The sequence below is a fragment of the Macaca nemestrina genome, chromosome 20 (genome assembly GCF_043159975.1).
Source record: "Macaca nemestrina isolate mMacNem1 chromosome 20, mMacNem.hap1, whole genome shotgun sequence".
NCBI lineage: Eukaryota > Metazoa > Chordata > Mammalia > Primates > Cercopithecidae > Macaca > Macaca nemestrina.
This window is the reverse complement of record NC_092144.1, coordinates 45,454,113-45,473,171: the sequence shown is the minus strand read 5'-3', so window position 1 is coordinate 45,473,171 and position 19,059 is coordinate 45,454,113. Positions and strand designations below refer to the sequence as shown.

At 53.9% G+C, this 19,059-nt stretch overlaps 1 protein-coding gene across 6 annotated transcripts in view; it reads right to left on the bottom strand.

Annotated features, from left to right (window-relative positions):
* Positions 1-5,511: 5,511 nt before the first annotated feature.
* The window catches only part of LOC105495641 (WD repeat domain 62), a 53,129-nt gene continuing 39,581 nt past the window's right edge, over positions 5,512-19,059 (bottom strand). For 3 of the 6 annotated variants that reach the window (XM_071086405.1, XM_071086401.1, XM_071086402.1), the window contains exons 19-32: positions 18,602-18,724; positions 17,237-17,370; positions 14,177-14,229; positions 11,011-11,229; positions 9,748-9,875; positions 9,306-9,409; positions 8,849-8,959; positions 8,472-8,609; positions 7,760-7,874; positions 7,539-7,665; positions 7,406-7,457; positions 6,632-7,270; positions 5,941-6,098; positions 5,512-5,848 (exon numbers count right to left, since the gene is read on the bottom strand). In XM_071086405.1, the coding sequence (XP_070942506.1) occupies positions 5,588-5,848; positions 5,941-6,098; positions 6,632-7,270; positions 7,406-7,457; positions 7,539-7,665; positions 7,760-7,874; positions 8,472-8,609; positions 8,849-8,959; positions 9,306-9,409; positions 9,748-9,875; positions 11,011-11,229; positions 14,177-14,229; positions 17,237-17,370; positions 18,602-18,724 (2,362 nt within the window). In that variant the 3' untranslated portion in view covers positions 5,512-5,587. Of the gene's footprint in view, positions 5,849-5,940; positions 6,099-6,631; positions 7,271-7,405; positions 7,458-7,538; positions 7,666-7,759; positions 7,875-8,374; positions 8,610-8,848; positions 8,960-9,305; positions 9,410-9,747; positions 9,876-11,010; positions 11,230-14,176; positions 14,230-17,236; positions 17,371-18,601; positions 18,725-19,059 lie in introns of those variants that run through there. The other 3 variants (XM_071086403.1, XM_071086404.1, XR_011617468.1) reach the window with 3 other exon arrangements.

Sequence of the window (19,059 nt, the reverse complement as noted above, 5' to 3'; positions counted from 1 at the left end):
CTACCCCGGCACACTGGCCAAGCTCTGTTCTACATTTGATTCTTAGCCAAAAGGCCAAGAAGCAATCCAAGCTCTGTCTTTTAAATTTTAATTTTTGTTTTCGAGGCGGAGTCTCGCTCTGTTGCCCAGGCTGGAGTGCAGTGGTGCGATCTCCACTCACTGCAGCCTCTGCCTCCTGGGTTCAAGTGATTTCTGCTGTCTCAGCCTCCCAAGTAGTTGGGACTACAGGTGCGCACCACCCGCCCAGCTAATTTTTGTATTTTTAGTAGAGACAGGTTTTAACCATGTTGGCCAGGCTCGTCTCAAACTCCTGACCTCGAGTGATCCACCTGCCTCAGCCTCCCAAAGTGCTGGGATTGCAGGCATGAGCCGCCACACCTGGCCAACTCAACAATTTTCTAAGCTCCAGACCTAGCTTATTGAAAATGATCACGTAAGTCCATGAAGGAGGCACGCCAGTGTCAGCCCAGAATGACCAAGACAGTGAGAGGCAAGTGAGGCAGGGACCCAGCCATGACGGGGTAAAGAGGGGTACCGGGGGACCCGGACAGGCTCCTGATCCAGCCTACCGGAGCAGGGATGGCTTCCTGGGTAAGCCCTGAAAGGTTTCAGATGAAAGGGGAGGGTGTGCTAGTCAGAGGGGACATCTGTACAAGGCTTGCTGGTGAGAGTGTTTCTTCATTTCTTCCCGTTGCCCAAGAGTCGGTTGTGCCAATTCATTTGGGGAAGCCAGGGTGGCAGTGCTGAGGGTCTGCTGGCCACTCATTGCCACTTGCTCTCTGGAGGACCCAGAGCAAGTGACTTCTTATTGAGCCTTGGTTTCTTCATCTGGAAAATGAGACTAAGGAGTCCCCTCTTCCCGGTTTGTATTGAAGATCCAGGTAGCTCACATGGAAACAGTGCTTAGCATGGGGCCTGCCATGTGGCAGACATATAAGCAGTGCTTGGTTAGGAAGGCTTTTTTTTTTTTTTTTTTTTTTTTTTTTTGAGACAGGGCCTTGCTTTGTCACCCAGGCTGGAGTGCAGTGGAGTGAACACAGCTCACTGCAGCCTCGAGCTCCTGGGCTCAAGTGATCCTGCCACATCAACCTCCCAAGTAGCTGGGACTACAGGCATGCATCACCACACCTAGCTAATTTTAAAATTTTTTGTAGAGGCAGAGTCTTGCTGTGTTGCCTAGTGCTGGTCTCAAAATCCTGAGCTCAAACTGTCTGCCTGCCTTGGCCTCCCAAAGTGTTGGGATTACAGGAGTGAGCCACCGCATCCCGCTGAGGAACCCCTCCTATGGGCAAGCATCCAGGCCTCAGTTGGGTCATCTGAAAAATGGGGTTTCAGGTGGTGTCTCCATTTTGCAATTGTTGGCTTTCCTGCAGCCCTGACTGGGATGCCTGGCACAGGCCTGAGAGCTCAGGACCCAGGAGCTGTCCTGATGGTATTGCTATGGGGAGGCCAAGGGTAGATGTGGGGGTACAAGCAGGGGGAGAGTTGCAGTGAAAGATGAACTGTTTTCCTTCCAGGGACCCAGTTCTCCAGGAACCCTCTCAGTCCTGTTCTGCCCTGCTCCGTGGCCTAGGAGGTGGACTGGGAGGCGGGGTCACCTGGGCTTCTATGCAGTCTGGCTTCCAGTAGGATTTGGACAATGGGGTGCCCTGCAGGGGGTGAGTAAAGTCAGGGTGTTGATTCTCACTCCCTCCTGTGTGGGAGTCAGGACCACAGCTCCCTCAGCACTACCCTCTCCCTGGGATTTGCCCTTTTGGGTTCTTGTTCCTTCTGTTTGTACCTTGTGGCCTGGGGGTGGTAACAGTTCCCGTGGTGCCAGTCCTGGGGTTCTGCACCAGTCCCGGTGGTTTCTCAGTCCCTGCTGCTCCTTTGCAAACGATCCCTTGGTTAAACTCTTTGGAATATCCCATCTAAGCATGCTGTCATCTTCCTGCTGGGACCCTGTCAACTCCCAAACCGCATGCACACACACTCCACCACCGGCAATGGCTTCTTAACCAGGTGGTTTGTCCGAGGAGAAAGTATGGTCCTTCCAGGACAGAGGCTGGCATTTGGAAGAGGGAAGTGGCAGACATGCTGGATCCTCTCTGATTACCAGCCCACTTGCCTTTCTTGCTGAGAGAACCTCTTTGTTTGAGCCGCAACATGCCCAGGACAGGAGAGATGGTCCAAGCACATCAAAGCAATCTCCATTCCTGTTGCCTGGGACTCATCTGACCCCAGATGAAGACTCCCAAGAGACCCCTGGGAGAGATCTGCATTTCTTTTCTGCTGCCCTAGAGGGCGCCCTGCTCTGTGCCTTTGCTCCTGGTTGGACCAGGCCACCCAGCAGCTGGGACCAATAACTTGGGCCTCTGACCCTCATGGAATTACCCTTCCTTCCAATCTGTATCATAGTAGAGCCTTCCGCTCCAAGGAGTAAACGTCTGGAGCCCAAGCTGGAGGGACGTTGGTTACTCTTGATGTCATTGTGCACCTGGCCTCTTCCTCTCCTGCTGTCACCCTCTGTGAGCCCCCTGCACTCCACCTCTAACCTCAGCCTCCCCATAGCAGTACTATTGGGACAGCTACTAGGTCCTGCGCTTCCAGGCCTGTGCCAGGCCCCCCAGTCAGGGCTGCAGGAAAGCCAACAATTGCAAAATGGAGACACCACCTGAGGGTGTGCTGCTGGGTGCCACAGCAGCCGTGTTGCAACCATGAGGCCATAAGCTGGAGACTGAAGCTTGCTCACAGAGGATGATAGAGCAGGAGAGGAAGAGGCCAGGTGCATGATGACATCAAGGGTAACCAACATCCCTCCATCTTGGGCCCTGAAAGCCAGGCGTTTACTCCTTGGAGCGGAGGCTTTACTATGATACAGGTTGGAAGGAAGGGTGATTCCATGAGCGACAGAGGCCCGAGGTGGTCTCCTGGGTGTCCGGGGCATAGGGGGCTGGACACCAAGCTTTGCCTAGGGATGTTGGGCAAGGTTTTGGGCAATGGTGGCCGAACTAGGCAGGTGGGCCTGGGCCTAGGCAGGTGGTCCAAGTTCTGGACCACCTGGACTCCCTGAGGCAAGGAGTCATGAGAAATAAGCAACACTGGACATCCCCCCAAACATTAGGAGCAGAGATTTAGAAACAAACCCCAAAAAACAAAACACTGTTCTGGATGTTTCTTGGACTTAAATGTCATGAAGCAACAAGGCCCTGCCTGGTAGGGCCCTGCTCCTCCTCACACCTCATCTCCTGCCCTCCCATTGCTCACTCCATTCGAGCTGTCCTGGCTTTGCCCCTCTTCCTTTCACACAGATCACATGTGGCTGTCCCTGGGCCCGTGCACTGGCTGTGCTGTCAGCCTGGACATGTTCCTGATATGTCCTCTATCAAGCTTCAGCCCAAATGTCACCTCGGAAAGGCCTTCCCTGACCCTTCACCAGCAATGGATCTCCCCAGCCTACCTAGAATTACGCAGAGCTCTAATTCCTGCATCTGTTTCCCTGTATAGAAGGTAAGTGGCCATGAGGGCAGGTGCAATGCCTGATGTTCCTTCCATTACAGTGCCCGGCACCTGGGTGCGAACTGGCAGGATTTTTTTTTTTTGAGACTTGCTCTGTCACCCAGGCTGGAGTATAATGATGGCGTGATCTCAGCTCACTGCAACCTCTGCCTCCTGGGTTCGAGCGATTCTCCTGCCTCAACCTCCTGAGTAGCTGGGACTACATGTGTGCACCACCACACCCCAGCTAATTTTTGTATTTTTAGTAGAGATGGGGAGATGGGGTTTCGCCACATTGGCCAGACTGATCTCGAACTCCTGACCTCAGGTCATCCGCCCATGTTGGCCTCCCAAAGTGTTTGGATTACAGGCGTAAGCCACTGCGCCCGGCAGAATGTTTTGAACTGCAAGATTGGTCCTGATGTGTGTCATGTCATGGAAACAGAGAACCATGTCCTAGTGTTGAAGGGTCCAGCTCTGCCACCAGGCAAATTTAGGTGAGTCTCAGCTGTGTGAGCCTGGCCGAGCAGGGAAGTGCTCAGAGCATGGTGGGGGAGTGGGGTTTAGGCAAGCCCCTGCTGGCTTCCTTCCTATAGTGACTTGGGACATTGGGAATGTCTGTGTTTACACAAGAGTGGCTTTTTTTTTTTTTTTGAGATGTAGTTTTGCTCGTCACCCAGGCTGGAGTACAATGGTGCAATTCTGGCTCACTGCAACCCCCGCCTCCCAGGTTTAAGCGATTCTCCTTGATTCAGCCACCCAAGTAGCCAGGATTACAGGCGCCCGCCACCACACCTGACTAATTTTTGTATTTTTAGTAGAGACGGGGTTTCACCATGTTGGCCAGGCTGGTCTAGAACTCATGACCTCAGGTGATCCACCCACCTCGGCTTCCCTAAGTGCTGGGATTACAGGCGTGAGCCACCGCACACAGCCAAGAGTGGCTTTTTTAGCAGACACTCCATGTGGCCAGATGCCTGCTGCCTGGGGTAGCTGGTACCAGTGCCGGGAGCTCATGGAATGTAGAACTCCTGAAGGGGAAGCAGTTATCGGTCCCAGCTGCTGGTGGCCTGGGCCTGCTGCCAGGATCATACAGTGGGCAAGCCTGCCTGGGTTTCTTGTTTTACTTTGTTTTGTTTAAAGAGACGGAGTTTTGGCCAGGTGCGGTGGCTCACGCCTGTAATCCCAGCACTTTGGGAGGCCGAGGTGGGTATATCACCCAAGGTCAGGAGTTCGAGACCAGTCTGGCCAACATGGCAAAACCCCATCTCTACTAAAAATACAAAAATCAGCTGGGTATGGTAGTGGGCGCCTGTAATCCCAGCTACTTGGGAGGCTGAGGCAGGAGAATCACTTGAACCTGGGAGGCAGAGTTTGCAGTGAGCCGAGATCACACCACTGCACTCTAGCCTGGGTGACAGAGCAAGATTCCATCTCAAAAACAAAAATAAATAAAGAAATGGGGTTTCACCAAGTTTCCCAGGCTGGTCTCAAACTCCTGGCCTCAAGCGATCCTCCCACCTCAGCCTCCTGAGTAGCCAGGATTGTAAGTGCAGGCCACCATACCCAGCTTGGGCAAGCCTGTTCATGGGTCTTCAGTTTCCCCTGTTGCAGATGGGGACACCACCACCCTGGACCTTGTGGGATCTACTGTGGCCTTGGCCCAGAGGCCCCGAGTTGTGATGTGGCAAAGCATGGGCTGCTGGGCAAGGTAGGCACATGGTGATCACAGCAGCCCCAGTGAGTTCTCAGGCACTGGCAGGGGGCAGGTAAGAGGGAGGGGCTGGCTCCTCCCTGAGGCACAACTGGGCCCCACTGGGTGAGCACCCCACATTGATCTGTGGCAGCTCTGTGGGCAGTGTGGGAGGACTGGCCCTGATCATGGCTGCAGTTCCTGAACTTCTTGGGAATGCTGGTCCCATGCTCTCCACTGACAGACACAAGTCCTCTGGGCATCACCCTCTACCCTCTCTCCCTGCTTCCACCTGAAGAGGGCTTTGTGGATAGGCCCAAACAGACACCAGGAACCATTCCTCCAAGTTGTCAGTTTATTCGCTTAAAATACCTAAGTCCTTAGAAGCAGCAGGGCTGCGGTGGAGGGGCTGCACCCTCAGTGTCCCCGTGCCTTCCTCCGCACAGCCTGCACCAGCAGCTCCGAGTAGTGTTCCAGCAGGGCCTGCAGGTCTGGGCTGGCCAGAGGGCACAGCGTCGGTGGGGAGGGGGGTCCTGGGCTGGGCAGGGTCTGGGCTGGGGCCACAGTGGTCCCCACCAAGCATTCGGCCTCCAGCTGACTGTGGATCCACAGGAAAGTGGAGACCAGCTCAGTCCGTGCCTGCTGCTGCCTGGTGTCCACCTGGCCACTGGAGATCAACTGCAAGGGATGCCAGCCTTGTCAGGGGCCAACAAGGCCAGGCGGTCCCAAGAGACCCCTCAACCCTTTCCCGACTCTGGGGTTTGGCTCACCACACGGTAAAGGTCGAGGGCTTCTTGGAAGGTGGTCTGCAGCCTGTGCAAGATGTTCCCCACCCTGTTCAGCTCAAGGGGGGATGGGGGCAGGGCTTCAGCCGGCACCCAGGGCTCACTCCAGCGGGCAGGGCTGCCCTGGAATAGACCGAGTGCACCTGAGGTAGAGAGGAGGCAATAAGCAAGACGAGCTGCATTCCATTGGTGTGAGCTGCCAGAGTGGCTGGGTGGACTCCATGCTGTCCTTCTGTCTGGAACTCTTCTCTGGGTCCCCAAGGCTCCCTCCCCTTCCCTCCCACAGGTCTCTGCTCCAATGCATCCTCCTCCCTGAAGCCTCTTCTCATCCTCTGGTTTGTAATCCAACCCGTCCCCACCCTGCACTCCCTCGCCCTCCTCTGTCCCTCCTGAGCATATGTCACTTCGTGATACATATGACGGGTTCCGTAAAGGTTTAGTCTGGGCATTGCCCCCAATGAAGATGTCAATCCTCTGTTTTGTCTACCACCATGTCCCATGTCCCAGGGTCTAGCACAAAGCCCAACATGTAATGCTTATTAAATATTTAAGTTAGTGAACGAATAAATGAATGGCACAGTTCCTGTGGGCAGGTCAAGTGTCCATTTTTGAAGCTGAGCCAACTAGCACACAGGATGAACTTAGGGGACAGTCCTTGCTCCAGGGCTGTACTCACCAGAAGTGGGCTCCAGGAGGGAGGCAGTGCCGCCAGGGATGCCAGGCCCGGCCTCTGGAAGCTGGGGGCTACTAGGGTGGGCAGGAAGGCCAGGGGCCTCAGGAGCTGGGAGACTTGGGCGAAAGGCAGAGCCATGGAGCCTCAGGGTGCTCTCATCCACGGGGCTAGGGGCTGGGAAGCTCACTGCTGGGATGGTGACGCCAGGCTGGGCATCCACGGGGGGCAGCAGGAGCCCGTTACAGACACTTGACAGGGTCAGTCTCAGGTTGGCCCGGGCCTCGTGGTTGCCCCAGGAATGCAGGGCAGGCTCTTGGCCCTCACTGCCCAAATTGGGTGTTGCTGCAGCGGTGATGGCCTGAAGCTCCTGGCCCAGAGAGGCCAGTTCCCCAACAGACGATGGCCTACGGAGGGGCTGGGCCAGCGTGGCCACGATAGGGCCCTCGCTGTCACCGACGGAGATGCTGCGTGATATCCTGGCATGGGAGCTGGCAGTGGCCTCCATGTAGGAACAGGTGGAGGGGGTGTGGACACCCTGAGCCAGGCCTGGGGTGGACGCAGATGTGGGCGTTGGGAGCTTCCTGTCCGTGGGCAGCACGGAGGAGGCAGGGACACAGGACGCCAGGCTTGTAAGGCAGGGGGCTGTAACGAAAGCAGATGGCACTGACTCCCCCACACAGAGCTGACAGCTAGGGCCCCCCGGCCCCACAGCTCAGCTGGACATCCAGCCGCTTGCCGAGAAACCCAGGGTTGTCCGTCTGGGACGGGGGCACTCACGTGGTGGGCGCCAGGCCTCCAGCGTCTCTTCAGCCTTCCCCGCAGCGAGGACCTGCAGGCACAGCTCTGAGGTGAGGACAAGACCTCGGGGTTCCCAGCCCCGTGCCCTGAGGGAGGTGGCTCTAATACTCACGTGGGTCCCGTCTGGGGAGGCATAGCCAGTATCTGCTCTGGGCTGGCTTCCAACTTGGTCCATGGGCTTGACCTCTGGAGACTTCACAAGGTGCTGGGTTGCCCGGGGAGGGAGGGTGTGGGTGAACCTGTAGGAAGGAGAGGAGGGGGAATGATTCTCATTCAGCCTGCTCCGGGGCAGTCAAGGAGCCAGAGGGTGGGCTGTGCTTGGCCAGCTTCTACCTGGATGCCTTCTGGAGGCTTGAGAGGAACTGCGTGGAGATGCTCAGGCGTGGGTTGAAGAAGTACTCCTCAGCTTCAGAGGCCTCCACGTCTCCCAGAGCTGCGGGGAAGAGCTCTAGGGGAACATCCCGAGGTGACCCTCATAACCCTTCCCCGCCAAGCAGCCCCAGCCCCAGGCCAGCCAACAGCCCAGTGGGGCAATCCCCAGAAACCCTTATGTGCAGACACAGGGTACAAGCAGGGGCAGTGGGCGAGGAGGCATCGTGAGGCTCAGGTCAAGAGTGAAGCAGCAGGCCGGGCACGGTGGCTCACAACTATAATCCCAGCACTTTGGGAGGCCAAGGCGGGTGGGTCACCTGAGGCCAGGAGTTCGAGACCAGTCTGGCCAACATGGTGAAACCTCGTCTCTACTAAAAATACAAAAAATCAGCAAGGCTTGGTGGTGTGCGCCAGTAATCCCAGCTACTCAGGAGGCTGAGGCAGGAGAATCGCTTGAACCGGGGAGTTGGAGGTTGCAGTGAGCTGACATTGCGCCACTGCACTCCAGCCTGGGCAACAGAGTGAGACTCCGTCTCAAAAAAAAAAAACAAAACGGAGCAGGTGTTCTCCACTCACCCTCGCGGCCCTGCTGGGGAGCCGACTCCAGGGACACCAATGCTGTGCCCAGGCTGCACAGATGGCCTTGGCAGGTGCGGGTGAGGCAGGGTCCTACCTCTGCAGGGGGACTCAGTCAGTGTCTCGAAGTGGTGGCGGAGGAACTTCTCCTGCTCCGGAGTCTGGGGTAGGGAGCTGCTGGGGACGCTGGGTCCCTCGGGCAGGGACAGCTCATCTTCTGTGGGACCTGCACATCCTGACAGGGAAGGAGGGGAGGGACAAGAGGAGCCAACACCATGAGTCACAGCAGACGCCACCTGAAATGGAGAAAGCAGGCCCCACCCATCCCTGCCCTGTTGCCTGCAGGCTGAGAAGCAGGGATCCCCATCTTCCAGGCTCAGTGGGCTCCAAGTGCAGGGCCTGTGCTTAAACACTGTGACTGGCCTTAAGCCAGGCCCGAGCAGCGAGTCCCCTGTGTGTCTGGCCCCTGCTTACCTGGAAAATGGGGTAGCAACGTGGCAAACCGAGGGGCGGGATCAGGAGGCGGAGCTGGGGAGTGGACGGCCGCGAAGCTGCACTCCAAGTCGGCCTCTGATTCCCCCGAGTCTGAAGGAGAGAGCTGGGGTCAGGAGCCCACAGCCTGACCATTCAGGTGAGCCAGGGCCAGGGCTATGCTTCCCTGGGCTCAGTTTCCCCATCTGGAGGAGGGATGATAAAAGCACCCACCCACCATTTTATGAATGAGGGAAGTTCCACATCAAGGAGGTGGCAGAGCTGGGCTCTCAACTGTAGGCAGCTGGGCCCAGAATCCTCAGGCAGCAGCAGGGACCACATGTGTCTTCCTCGACAGACTCTGAGCTTCAGTACTGGGTCAAAGTCACCATCGGTGCCCAGAAAGGGGCCTGGCTGAACGCACAGACTGTCACAGGGTCCCTGCCTTTCCTGCACTCACCCTCAGGCGGGCTCTGGTCCTTTGGGCTGTTGGAGGACACCCTGAGGTAGGAGTCGCCCTGCTGGTCTCCAGGCCTGGCCTCCGCCTCCTTCCCACAATACTGGCTGCAGTGCCAGTGGGGGCAGAGAGGGAACAAGGACTTCAGCTGGAGACTCAATAGCCAGCCCCACCTGGAGCCCCTAGGCACCCGTACCCGCTGCTCCTGCAGGAGCACTGCCTCAGCCTCCCCGCCTCCTCCAAATGTCCCCTCCTTCCCCCAGGTCAGGCCCTCCTGTACCCCACCTGAAACCAAGGAACTAAGGCTGGGCTCCTGCCCCATCCAGGCCACAACTGTCCCCACTCCCACAAGCCCACTGGGAAGGCAAAGAACAGTTCTTCCAGGGTGCAGCTATCAGCTGGGGCTTCCTCCAACTAAAGCTCCCTTGGTAGAAAGGACACCCACCTGTCTGTCCCTGTGACTGTCACTTCTGCCTCCAGAGAGTAGAGGATGAGCTCACTGGCCTCAGATGATTCCCTCTGTTGAGGGAGGAAGGAGGGGTGCCCGCGGCCAGCTTCCTGGGGACTCTCTGACTATGGGGAAGACAGCACAGCCACTCTGAAGCAGCCATGGCTGGGGCCACTGTTACGCCAGGAACCATGGCTGGCTGCTGGAGGCTGTGACCCAGGGCCTGTGCCATGCACTCTGCTCACAACCAGCTTGTCCTGGGCTGCCCCTGCGTTATCAGTCCCTTTATAGATGAGGAAGAGGTGTGGCACCAAAAATAGGAGGTCCAACCCTCTACGTGTCTATTTATATGAAGTTCAATAATAGGAAACCCAGTCCTTGGTTAGAGGTCAGAATACTGGTTATCCTGGTGCAGGGACCTGACTGGGAGGGGCAGAAACCTTCTAGGAGGTAGAACACACTCCAGATTTTACCCAGGGTAGTGGACACATATGAATTACACAGATAGTTCATCAACCTGTATACCTAAAATCTGTGCATGTTACTGGATGTATATTATACCCCAATAAAGATGACAAATTATAGGATAGGATAAAAAGGAATTTTGTTTGGAAAATAGTAGAGTAAGAGCTAAAGTTGCACAGGCACCTCTAAGAGCCCAGGCCCTATGCTTAAGCATGGATTCCTGTAAAAGCCCTCTGGGGCAGAAGAGATTGTTATTACCATTTAAAAGTTTTTTTTTAATAAAGAAAAGAAAAGAAAACAAAAAAATTTAAAAAATATTTTTGTAGAGGTGGGATTTTGCTATGTTGCCCAGGCTGGCCTTGAACTCAAGTGATCGTTAAGTAATCCTCCTGCCTTGGCCTCCCCAAATGCTGGGATTAGAGGTGTTAGTCACTGCCCCTGGCCCGATTATGACTACTTTTTAGATGACTGAAGCCCAGAGAGGTAAGCCTCTTACTCAAGGTCACACAACAGGAATGGGTAGGGTCAGGGCTCCATCTACCCAAATGTCCCCCACTTGGGTACAAGCCTGCTCTAGCATCCAAGCTCTTAACCCCCAAGTGACTCACTTTCCAACGACTCCCTGTCTGCCCTGGGAAGTCTTGCTGTGCAACAGTCCTGGGGCTCACCCTCCTACCCTTCACCACCTCACGTAATCCTCCCTGCCCCCATGGAGTGGGAGTCAGCCTGAGGCGCCAGGCCCTGGGGCCGTCACAGTGCCAGGGCTACAGACCAGGCTGGGGTGGAAGTGCGTACCTCACTCAGCAGGCTGGCCAGGCTTTGTGGCTCCAGTGAATCCAGAATGGAGTTCTCCAGACTCTCGGGCTTCATGGGGGTAAAGTAGCAATCCAGGTCCTGGGCATCCAGGATGGTCTTGAGGGGCTCTTGGCCAGCCCGCTCTGCCCAACGGCCGTGGGGCTGGTAGCTGCGCTTGGCATGGAAGGCCGAGCCATCTGCCACATCATCGTCCCCTAGCTTGAAGGATATGGGACAGTCAGGCACCCGGCTGAGTGCTCACTCACTGCAGGGAGCGCCACAGACATTTCACACAGCCAATCCGGGCTCCTGGCTTTCAATACCATTCAGAAACAACTTCCAGGTACGTATCTCCAGCATGAACCTTTCTCTCTTTTTTTTTTTTTGTTGTTGTTTTTGAGATGAAGTCTTGCTCCGTCTCCTAGGCTGGAGTGCAGTGGTGTGACCTTGGCTCACTGCAACCTCTGCCTCCCAGTTTCAAGCAATTCTCCTGTCTCAGCCTCCAGAGCAGCTGGGATTACAGGTGCCCACCACCACGCCTGGCTAATTTTTCTATTTTTAGTAGAGATGGGGTTTTGCCATTTTGGCCAGGCTGGTCTCAAACTGCTGACCTTAAGTGATCCGCCCTCCTTGGCCCAAAGTGCTGGGATTACAGGCATGAGCCACTGTGCCCAGCCCATTTTGTTGGTTTTTGGTAGAGGTGGACTCTCACTATGTTGCCCAGGCTGGTCTCAAACCCCTGGGCTCAAGCAATCCTGCTTCGGCCTCCCAAAGTGCTGGGAATGCCCAGCTGGGATTCATGAACTTTTCTCTGAAACTTCAGAATTGCACATGCGATTGCTCTACATCTCTGTATGGATGTCTGGTAGGTATTTCAAAGTTAACATGCTGACAACTCAGCTCCTCATTTCCTCCACACAAACCTGCTCCTCCTAAAGCTTCCCCTGTTTCAGTTGTTTTTTCCAGTTGTTCAGGCCCCAACCTTGGGATCATCCTTCATTCACCTCTCTTACTCTGTCTCTTATAATCCACATTGTCTTTCTCTTTTCTTTTTCTTTCTTTTCTTTTTTTTTTTTGATACAGAGTCTCACTCTGTCGCCAGGTTGGAGTGCAGTGGCGCGACGTCGGTTCACTGCAACCTCCGCCTCCTGGGTTCAAGTGATTCTCCTGCCTCAGCCTCCTGAGAAGTTGGGACTACAGGCATGCACCACCATGACCAGCTAATTTTTGTATTTTTAGTAGAGACCGGGTTTTACCATGTCGGCCAGGATGGTCTCAATCTCTTGACCTCGGATTACACCCGCCTCGGCCTCCCAAAGTGCCGGGATTACAGGCATGAGCGACAGCACCGGCCTCTTTTTTTTTTTTTAAGAGACAAGGTCTTGCTCTGCTGTCCAAGCTGGAGTGCAGGAGCACAATTGCTGCAGCCTCCAACTCCTGGGCTGAAGCAATCCTCCTGCCTCAGGCCCCTGAGTAGCTGGGACTATGGATGTGCACCACCATGCCTGGCTATTTTTTTTTTTTGAGACGGAGTCTTGCTCTGTTGCCCAGGCTGGAGTGCAGTGGCGTGATCTTGGCTCACTGCAAGCTCCGCCTCCTGGGTTCATGCCATTCTCCTGCCTCAGCCTCCCGAGTAGCTGGGACTACAGGCACCCACTGCCATGCCTGGCTAATTTTTTGTATTTTTAGTAGAGACAGGATTTCACCATATTAGCCAGGATGGTCTTGACCTCCTGACCTCATGATCCGCCCGCCTCAGCCTCCCAAAGTGCTAGGATTACAGGTGTGAGCCACCGTGCCCAGCCATGCCTGGCTATTTTTAATTTTTTGTAGAGATGGGGGTCTCATTATGTTGCCTAAGCTGGTCTTGAGCTCCTGGCGTCGTGGCCTTTACATGTATAGGCTGTTATGACTAGAACATTCGTCCCAGTATCTCCCTGTCTCACTTGTTTCAACTCTGATCAAATATCATTTTCCCAATGAGGCCTTTCCTGTTTACTTAAAACTGCCACCCCCCAACACTCCTTATTTTCTCTATTTTTATTTTTTTTATGAGACAAGGTCTTGGCTCTGTTGCCCAGGCTGGAGTGCTGTGGTGCCATCTCAGTTCCCTGCAGCCTCGACTTCCCTGGCCCAAGCAATCTTCCCACTTCAGCCTCCTGAGTAGCCGGGACTACAGGTATGCACCACCACGCTTGGCTAATTTTTAAATTTTTTGTAGAGATGGGGTCTCACTATGTTGCTCAGGCTGGTCTTGAACTCCTGGGCTCAAGCGATCTACCTGCCTTGGCCTCCCAAAGTGCTGGGATCACAGGTGTGAACCACCGTGCTGGGCCCCTGTTCTTATTCTCTTTTTTGAGACAGGATCTCACTCTGTTGCCTAGGCTGGAGTCCAGTGGTGCCATCTCGGTTCCCTACAGCTTCAACCTCCTGGGCTCAAATGATCCTCCCACCTCAGTTTCCTGAGTAGCTGGGACCACAGAGACGCATCAGTGCACCTGGCTGACGTATTTTCCTTCTTGATTCTTTTTTTTTTTTCTTTTGAGACAGAGTCTGGCTCTGTTGCCCAGGCTGGAGTGCAGTGGCCGGATCTCAGCTCACTGCAAGCTCTGCCTCCCGGGTTTACGCCATTCTCCTGCCTCAGCCTCCCGAGTAGCTGGGACTACAGGCGCCCGCCACCTTGCCTGGCTAGTTTTTTGTATGTTTTAGTAGAGACGGGGTTTCACCAGGTTAGCCAGGATGGTCTCGATCTCCTGACCTCGTGATCCACCCGTCTCGGCCTCCCAAAGTGCTGGGATTACAGGCTTGAGCCACCGCGCCCGGCCTCCTTCTTGATTCTTTTCCCTCCATAGCACTTATCAGCACCCAACATACTACGTCACTTACTTATTTAATGGGGACACTGTTCCTCACCCACACAGGCAAGTGAGCCTATGAAGGGAGAGGCTTTTGTTTCCCTTGTTCACTGTTGTGTCCCTGACATCCAGAACAATGCCTGGCACAGGGCACTGATCATGAACAAAGAGCTGTCTCACTGAGCCTGGAAGGATGACAGGGCTTCTCCAGAGAAAAGAGGGACATGGAAAGGAAAAAGGGCTTCCAGAAGGCAGAGCCGGGGAGGCGTTTCCTCTGCCAGGCCCTGAGCAACCCTCTCCCTAAGACTTACCAGCCGCTTTGCCCACAGTGGCAGCTTGCCGTTGGTTAGCAGGCATCGAGGATCTGGAGAGAGACACACAGAATCCATGAAAAGAGGACAAACATCCCAACAAACAGGCCACACACATAACCGGGCAGTCCCCAAAGAGGCAACACCACACCCCAGAGGTCAGAAGGCTCAACAGCACCGGCTGTCAGGGAAATGCAAACTTAAACCATGGGACACGGTATTTGACTCACAAGACTGACCGAGGTGACAAAGCTTAATACTACCAAAAGATGGCAGGAAAAGTGTGGGGACAACGGAGAGCCTAATGCAATGCAGGGTGGAGCAGTACCGGGTTTGGAGAACTCTGGGGTTCTCTTTTTTTTTCCTGAGACAGAGTCTCGCTCTGTCACCCAGGCTGGAGTGTGGTGGTGCGATCTCGGCTCACTGGAAGCTCCGCCTCCTGGGTTCATGCCATTCTCCTGCCGCAGCCTCCCAAGTAGCTGGGACTACAGGCGCCCACCACCATGCCCGGCTATTTTTTTTTTTTTTTTCTTGAGACGGAGTCTTGCTCTGTCACCCAGGCTGGAGTACAGTGGCATGCTCTCGGCTCACTGCAAGCTCCGCCTCCTGTTCATGCCATTCTCCTGCCTCAGCCTCCCCAGTAGCTGGGACTACAGGCATCCGCCACCACACCTGGCTAATTTTTTGTATTTTCAGTAGAGACGGGGTTTCACCATGTTAGCCAGGATGGTCTCGATCTCCTGACCTTGTGATCCGCCCACCTCAGCCTCCCAAAGTGCTAGGATTACAGGCATGTGCCATTGCACCTGGCTGGGGTTCTCTTTTAAAATAAAGGCCAGGCATACTGACTCAAGCCTGTAATCCCAGCACTTTGAGAGGTTGAGGTGGGAGGATACTTGAGGCCAGGAGTTCAAGACCAGCCTGGGCAACACAGTGAGACCTTTTCTCTACACACACCATGCCCAACACACACATATTTAGTTGGGTGTGGTAGGTTGAGCCTGTGGTCCCAGCGACTCACAGGCTGAGGAGGGAAAATTGCTTGAGCCCAGGAGGTCAAGGCTACAGTGAGCCATGATCGTGCTATTGCACTCCAACCTGGGCAACAAAAAAAGTGAAATAAAATAATAAAACAACTTTATAAAAGTAAAAATAACCCCCGGATCCAGCGGTGCTACTCCTCAGACTCTGTCCTGGAGAAATCCTCACATTTCGAGGAGGCCTAGGAGTGGTCTCCATCTCCATAGCCTCATTAAGAGTGATGTGAAATCAAGAAACCTAAATGGCCATCTGCAGGGGAATAACTTAAAATTTCGGAGGCCTCTGCTTTGTATTCACCAATATTCAGGTAGATGAGAGACTGTGCAGAGGAAAAAGATTTCGGACAATATCCGCAACAGAATTCAATTTATTTTTACTTATTCATTTATTTTTTGAGACGGAGTCTTGCTTTGTCACCCAGGCTGGAGTGCAGTGGCACAATCTCAGCTCACTGCAACCTCCACTTCCCAGGTTCAATAATTCTCCTGTCTCAGTTTCCCAAGTAGCTGGGATTACTGGCGCACGCCATCACGCCCAGCTAATTTTTGTATTTTAAGCGGAGACGGGGTTTCACCATATTGGCCAGGCTGGTCTCGAACTCCTGACCTCAGGTGATCCACCTGCCTTGGCCTCCCAGGGTGCTGGGATTACAGGCGTGAGTCACCGCACCCAGCCTCAAATACATTTTTGATGCCTGATCAGGTGGTGTGAGTGGATGAAGCTGACTACAGTCTGCCCTCAGAAGTGATCACATGCTCAGATGTGGACAGCTACAGCAATTGGCTCAGAAGTGGGTACACCAGTCATATCGGGAACATGAGTCACACAACCCTAAGACTCTGCTTGAGCTACTATAGGAAAGAGGTGTTCTATTCTCTATGGAGTTTTATAAGCCTGTAGTTGCTGGGGGTATCTTTTCCCCTAGTAAAGGAAGAGTCTGTCCGTCAGCAAAGCCAACATGAAGAAAAGCAGAGCGAAAAGATACAAAAAAAAAAGCTTCCTTTTATCATCTGTCTATCTGGATCCAGCCATGCTGAAAGCTAATCCTCTCTAATTTTCAGGCACCAAAAATTCTCTTCCTGACTTAAGCCTGGTTGCTTTTATACTAAAGAGTCTTGACTGATATGATTATTGAGTTTCTTTCTTTTTCTACAGACAGGGTCTCACTCTATTGTTCAGGCTGGAGTGCAGTGGTGTGATCATAGCTCACTATAACCTGGAATTCCTGGGCTCAAGCAATCTTCCTGCCTCAGCCTTCCAGGTAGCTGGCAATATAGGTGTGCACCACCAGGCCCAGCTAATTTTTTTCTTTTTGTAGGAACGGGGTCTTGGTATGTGCCAGGCTGGTCTCAAACTCCTGGCCTCAAGTGATCCTCCTGCCTCAGCCTCCCATGTAGTTGGGACTACAGATGTGTGCCACTATGCCCAGCTAATTTCTTTTTTTAAATTTTTTTTGCATAGGTGGGCTTTCGCTATGTTACCCAGGCTGGTCTCGATCTCCTGGCCTCAAGTGACCCTCCCATTTCAGCTTCCCAAAGTGCTAAAATTCCAGGTGTGAGCCACCACACTAAGCCTTATTACTGAATGTTATTTATTTTATTTATGTTATTATTATTTTTGAGACAGAGTCTTGCTCTGTCACCCAGGCTGGAGTACAGTGGCACAGTGCCACTGCACAGTGGCTCACTGCAACCTCTGCGTCCCAGGTTCAAGCAGTTTTCCTGTCTCAGCCTCCCTAGTAGCTGTACTATAGTTGCACACGCCACCACGCCTGGCTAATTTTTGTATTTTTAATTGAGACAGGGTTTCACCATATTGGTCAGGCTGGTCTGGAACTCCTGACCTCAGGTGATCCACCCACTTCGGCCTCCCAAAGTGCTGGGATTACAGGTGCGAGCCACCGTGCTTGGTCAACTCCTGAGTTTTAATATGTGCCAGGCCCTGTAAACAAAGTCATGGGCAAAACCCAGCAATGATTCCCTACACTGACATAGTTTAAAATAGGGCCCCTTTTGCAACCTGGATCCAAGCTGTCTTTGGATGGTGTCTTCAGCATCTCTTCTGGCTCACACTCTTCCTCCAGATCATCCTCTGTCTGCTCTCCAGGGCTCAGGGAACGAATCTCACTAGGTGTGGACACATACGTATCCTGCCTAAAACCAGGAATGAGGACGGTAAGGAGAGAATACAGGCAAACGGGCTGGTGGTGGGGACTTGCCTAGGGCCGGGCCCTGTGCTAAGCTCCATGTTAACATATTCTTGGCTGCTGGTCAAGATGGTGCTGGCAAGTCTCTCACTTGACACCGTCTCCCCACTAGAAACACATCACCACAATAGATGAGATTAACAAAGGCCAGACTACAAACGAACACAAACTCTTTCAGGGCTACAGCAATGGGACGGAAAGCCAAGCAGACAGTGGGACTGCAGTCCTGTGCTGGGCTCCCTGTAGGTGGCAGCAATGATGGTGGCTCCTCCCGAGTACAGGAAACTAAAACTCCCTTGGCATGAGGCAGGCACTGAAGCCAGGGCCCTGGTTCATAGCTTAGGGGTGGAGTAGGAGCCTCAAAACCAAGATACCAAGATGATACCTCTAATACCACCTCAGGACCTCAGGACCAGTGGCCCCTGTTAAGGCCTGGTCTCCACAGTGCCCTGGGAGCCACATGGAGCCAATGGCAAAAACAGACACACCCAGCAGCAGGAGAGAAGAAAAACCAAAAAACCTCCCACTCAAAATGAGCAACACCCAAACCAAAACCTCAAATCAAAAACTAGAACATGAGTTATCTGCAAATAAAACTGGCTTTGCTACATAAACACTTGAAAGAAGTATATTTAGAAGATTCAAAGAAGTAAGTGAAGCTACAGCTTTCAGGTGGGAGTAAGAGGACACCGTGGTCCCACTGCAGCCCTCCTCTCAGACCCCCTCCCTACCCACCCTTCCCCTTGGCTGGCCGGTCTGGGACTGCTCTGTTCCCACAGCCACTTGGGGCATCCCCCATCACAGTGCCCAGGCTCGCCAAACACTTTGCTTTTCCACTTCAATACCCTTCTCATGGCCGGGTGCAGTGGCTCACATCTGCGATCCAGCACTTTGTGAGGCCAAGGTGGGAGGATCACTTAGGCCCAGGAGTTCAAGACAAGCCTGGGCGACACAGCAAGACTCTGTCTCTATTATTTATGAAAATTAAAAAACCCCACAAAACCTTTTTGTATGTATTACTGTAACTGCATATTCAAAGTCTGTCTCCCCGACCCAGCTGTGAGTGTGCTAAGGGCAGGGCCCAGGGCTGTCTTGGCCACTGCTGTGTCCCCAGCATCACTCCATGGGGCCCCAGCAGGGACTCATCCCTCTGGTGGAAGGACAGGGGCTGCCAGGACCTGGGGTGGCTGTTCTGCTTCCTGTCCTTTGTGTGCTGCTGCTGCTCCTGGTGGTCGATCTCCAGCAAGTGCTGCTTCATGCAGTTGGTGATCTCCGGGCCCAGGTGCCAGATGAACACACAGCTGTGGAGGCCAAAGAGAGACATGCAAGGCAGAGGAAGAGTGAGCATGGGAGCTGCTGCCGTGGCTGACCCTGAAGCCACCCTCACCACAGCCTGGACCCCATTCTCCAGATGCTCCTGGAAAACACACCCCTATCCGCTTAGTGCAGGGATGCTGGACTCGCCACATCCACACCCTGGGCCCAGGTCTGGGGCATCTCAGCAAACCAGAGCCTGCTCTGGAGGCCTCAAGACCTGAGGAAGAGGGCTGTGGGGAAGAACAGGGGTAAATCAAAGGGAGTTGACAAAAGGGACTTCGTTGAGCACCACTCATGTGCTAAAGAATATATGGATATC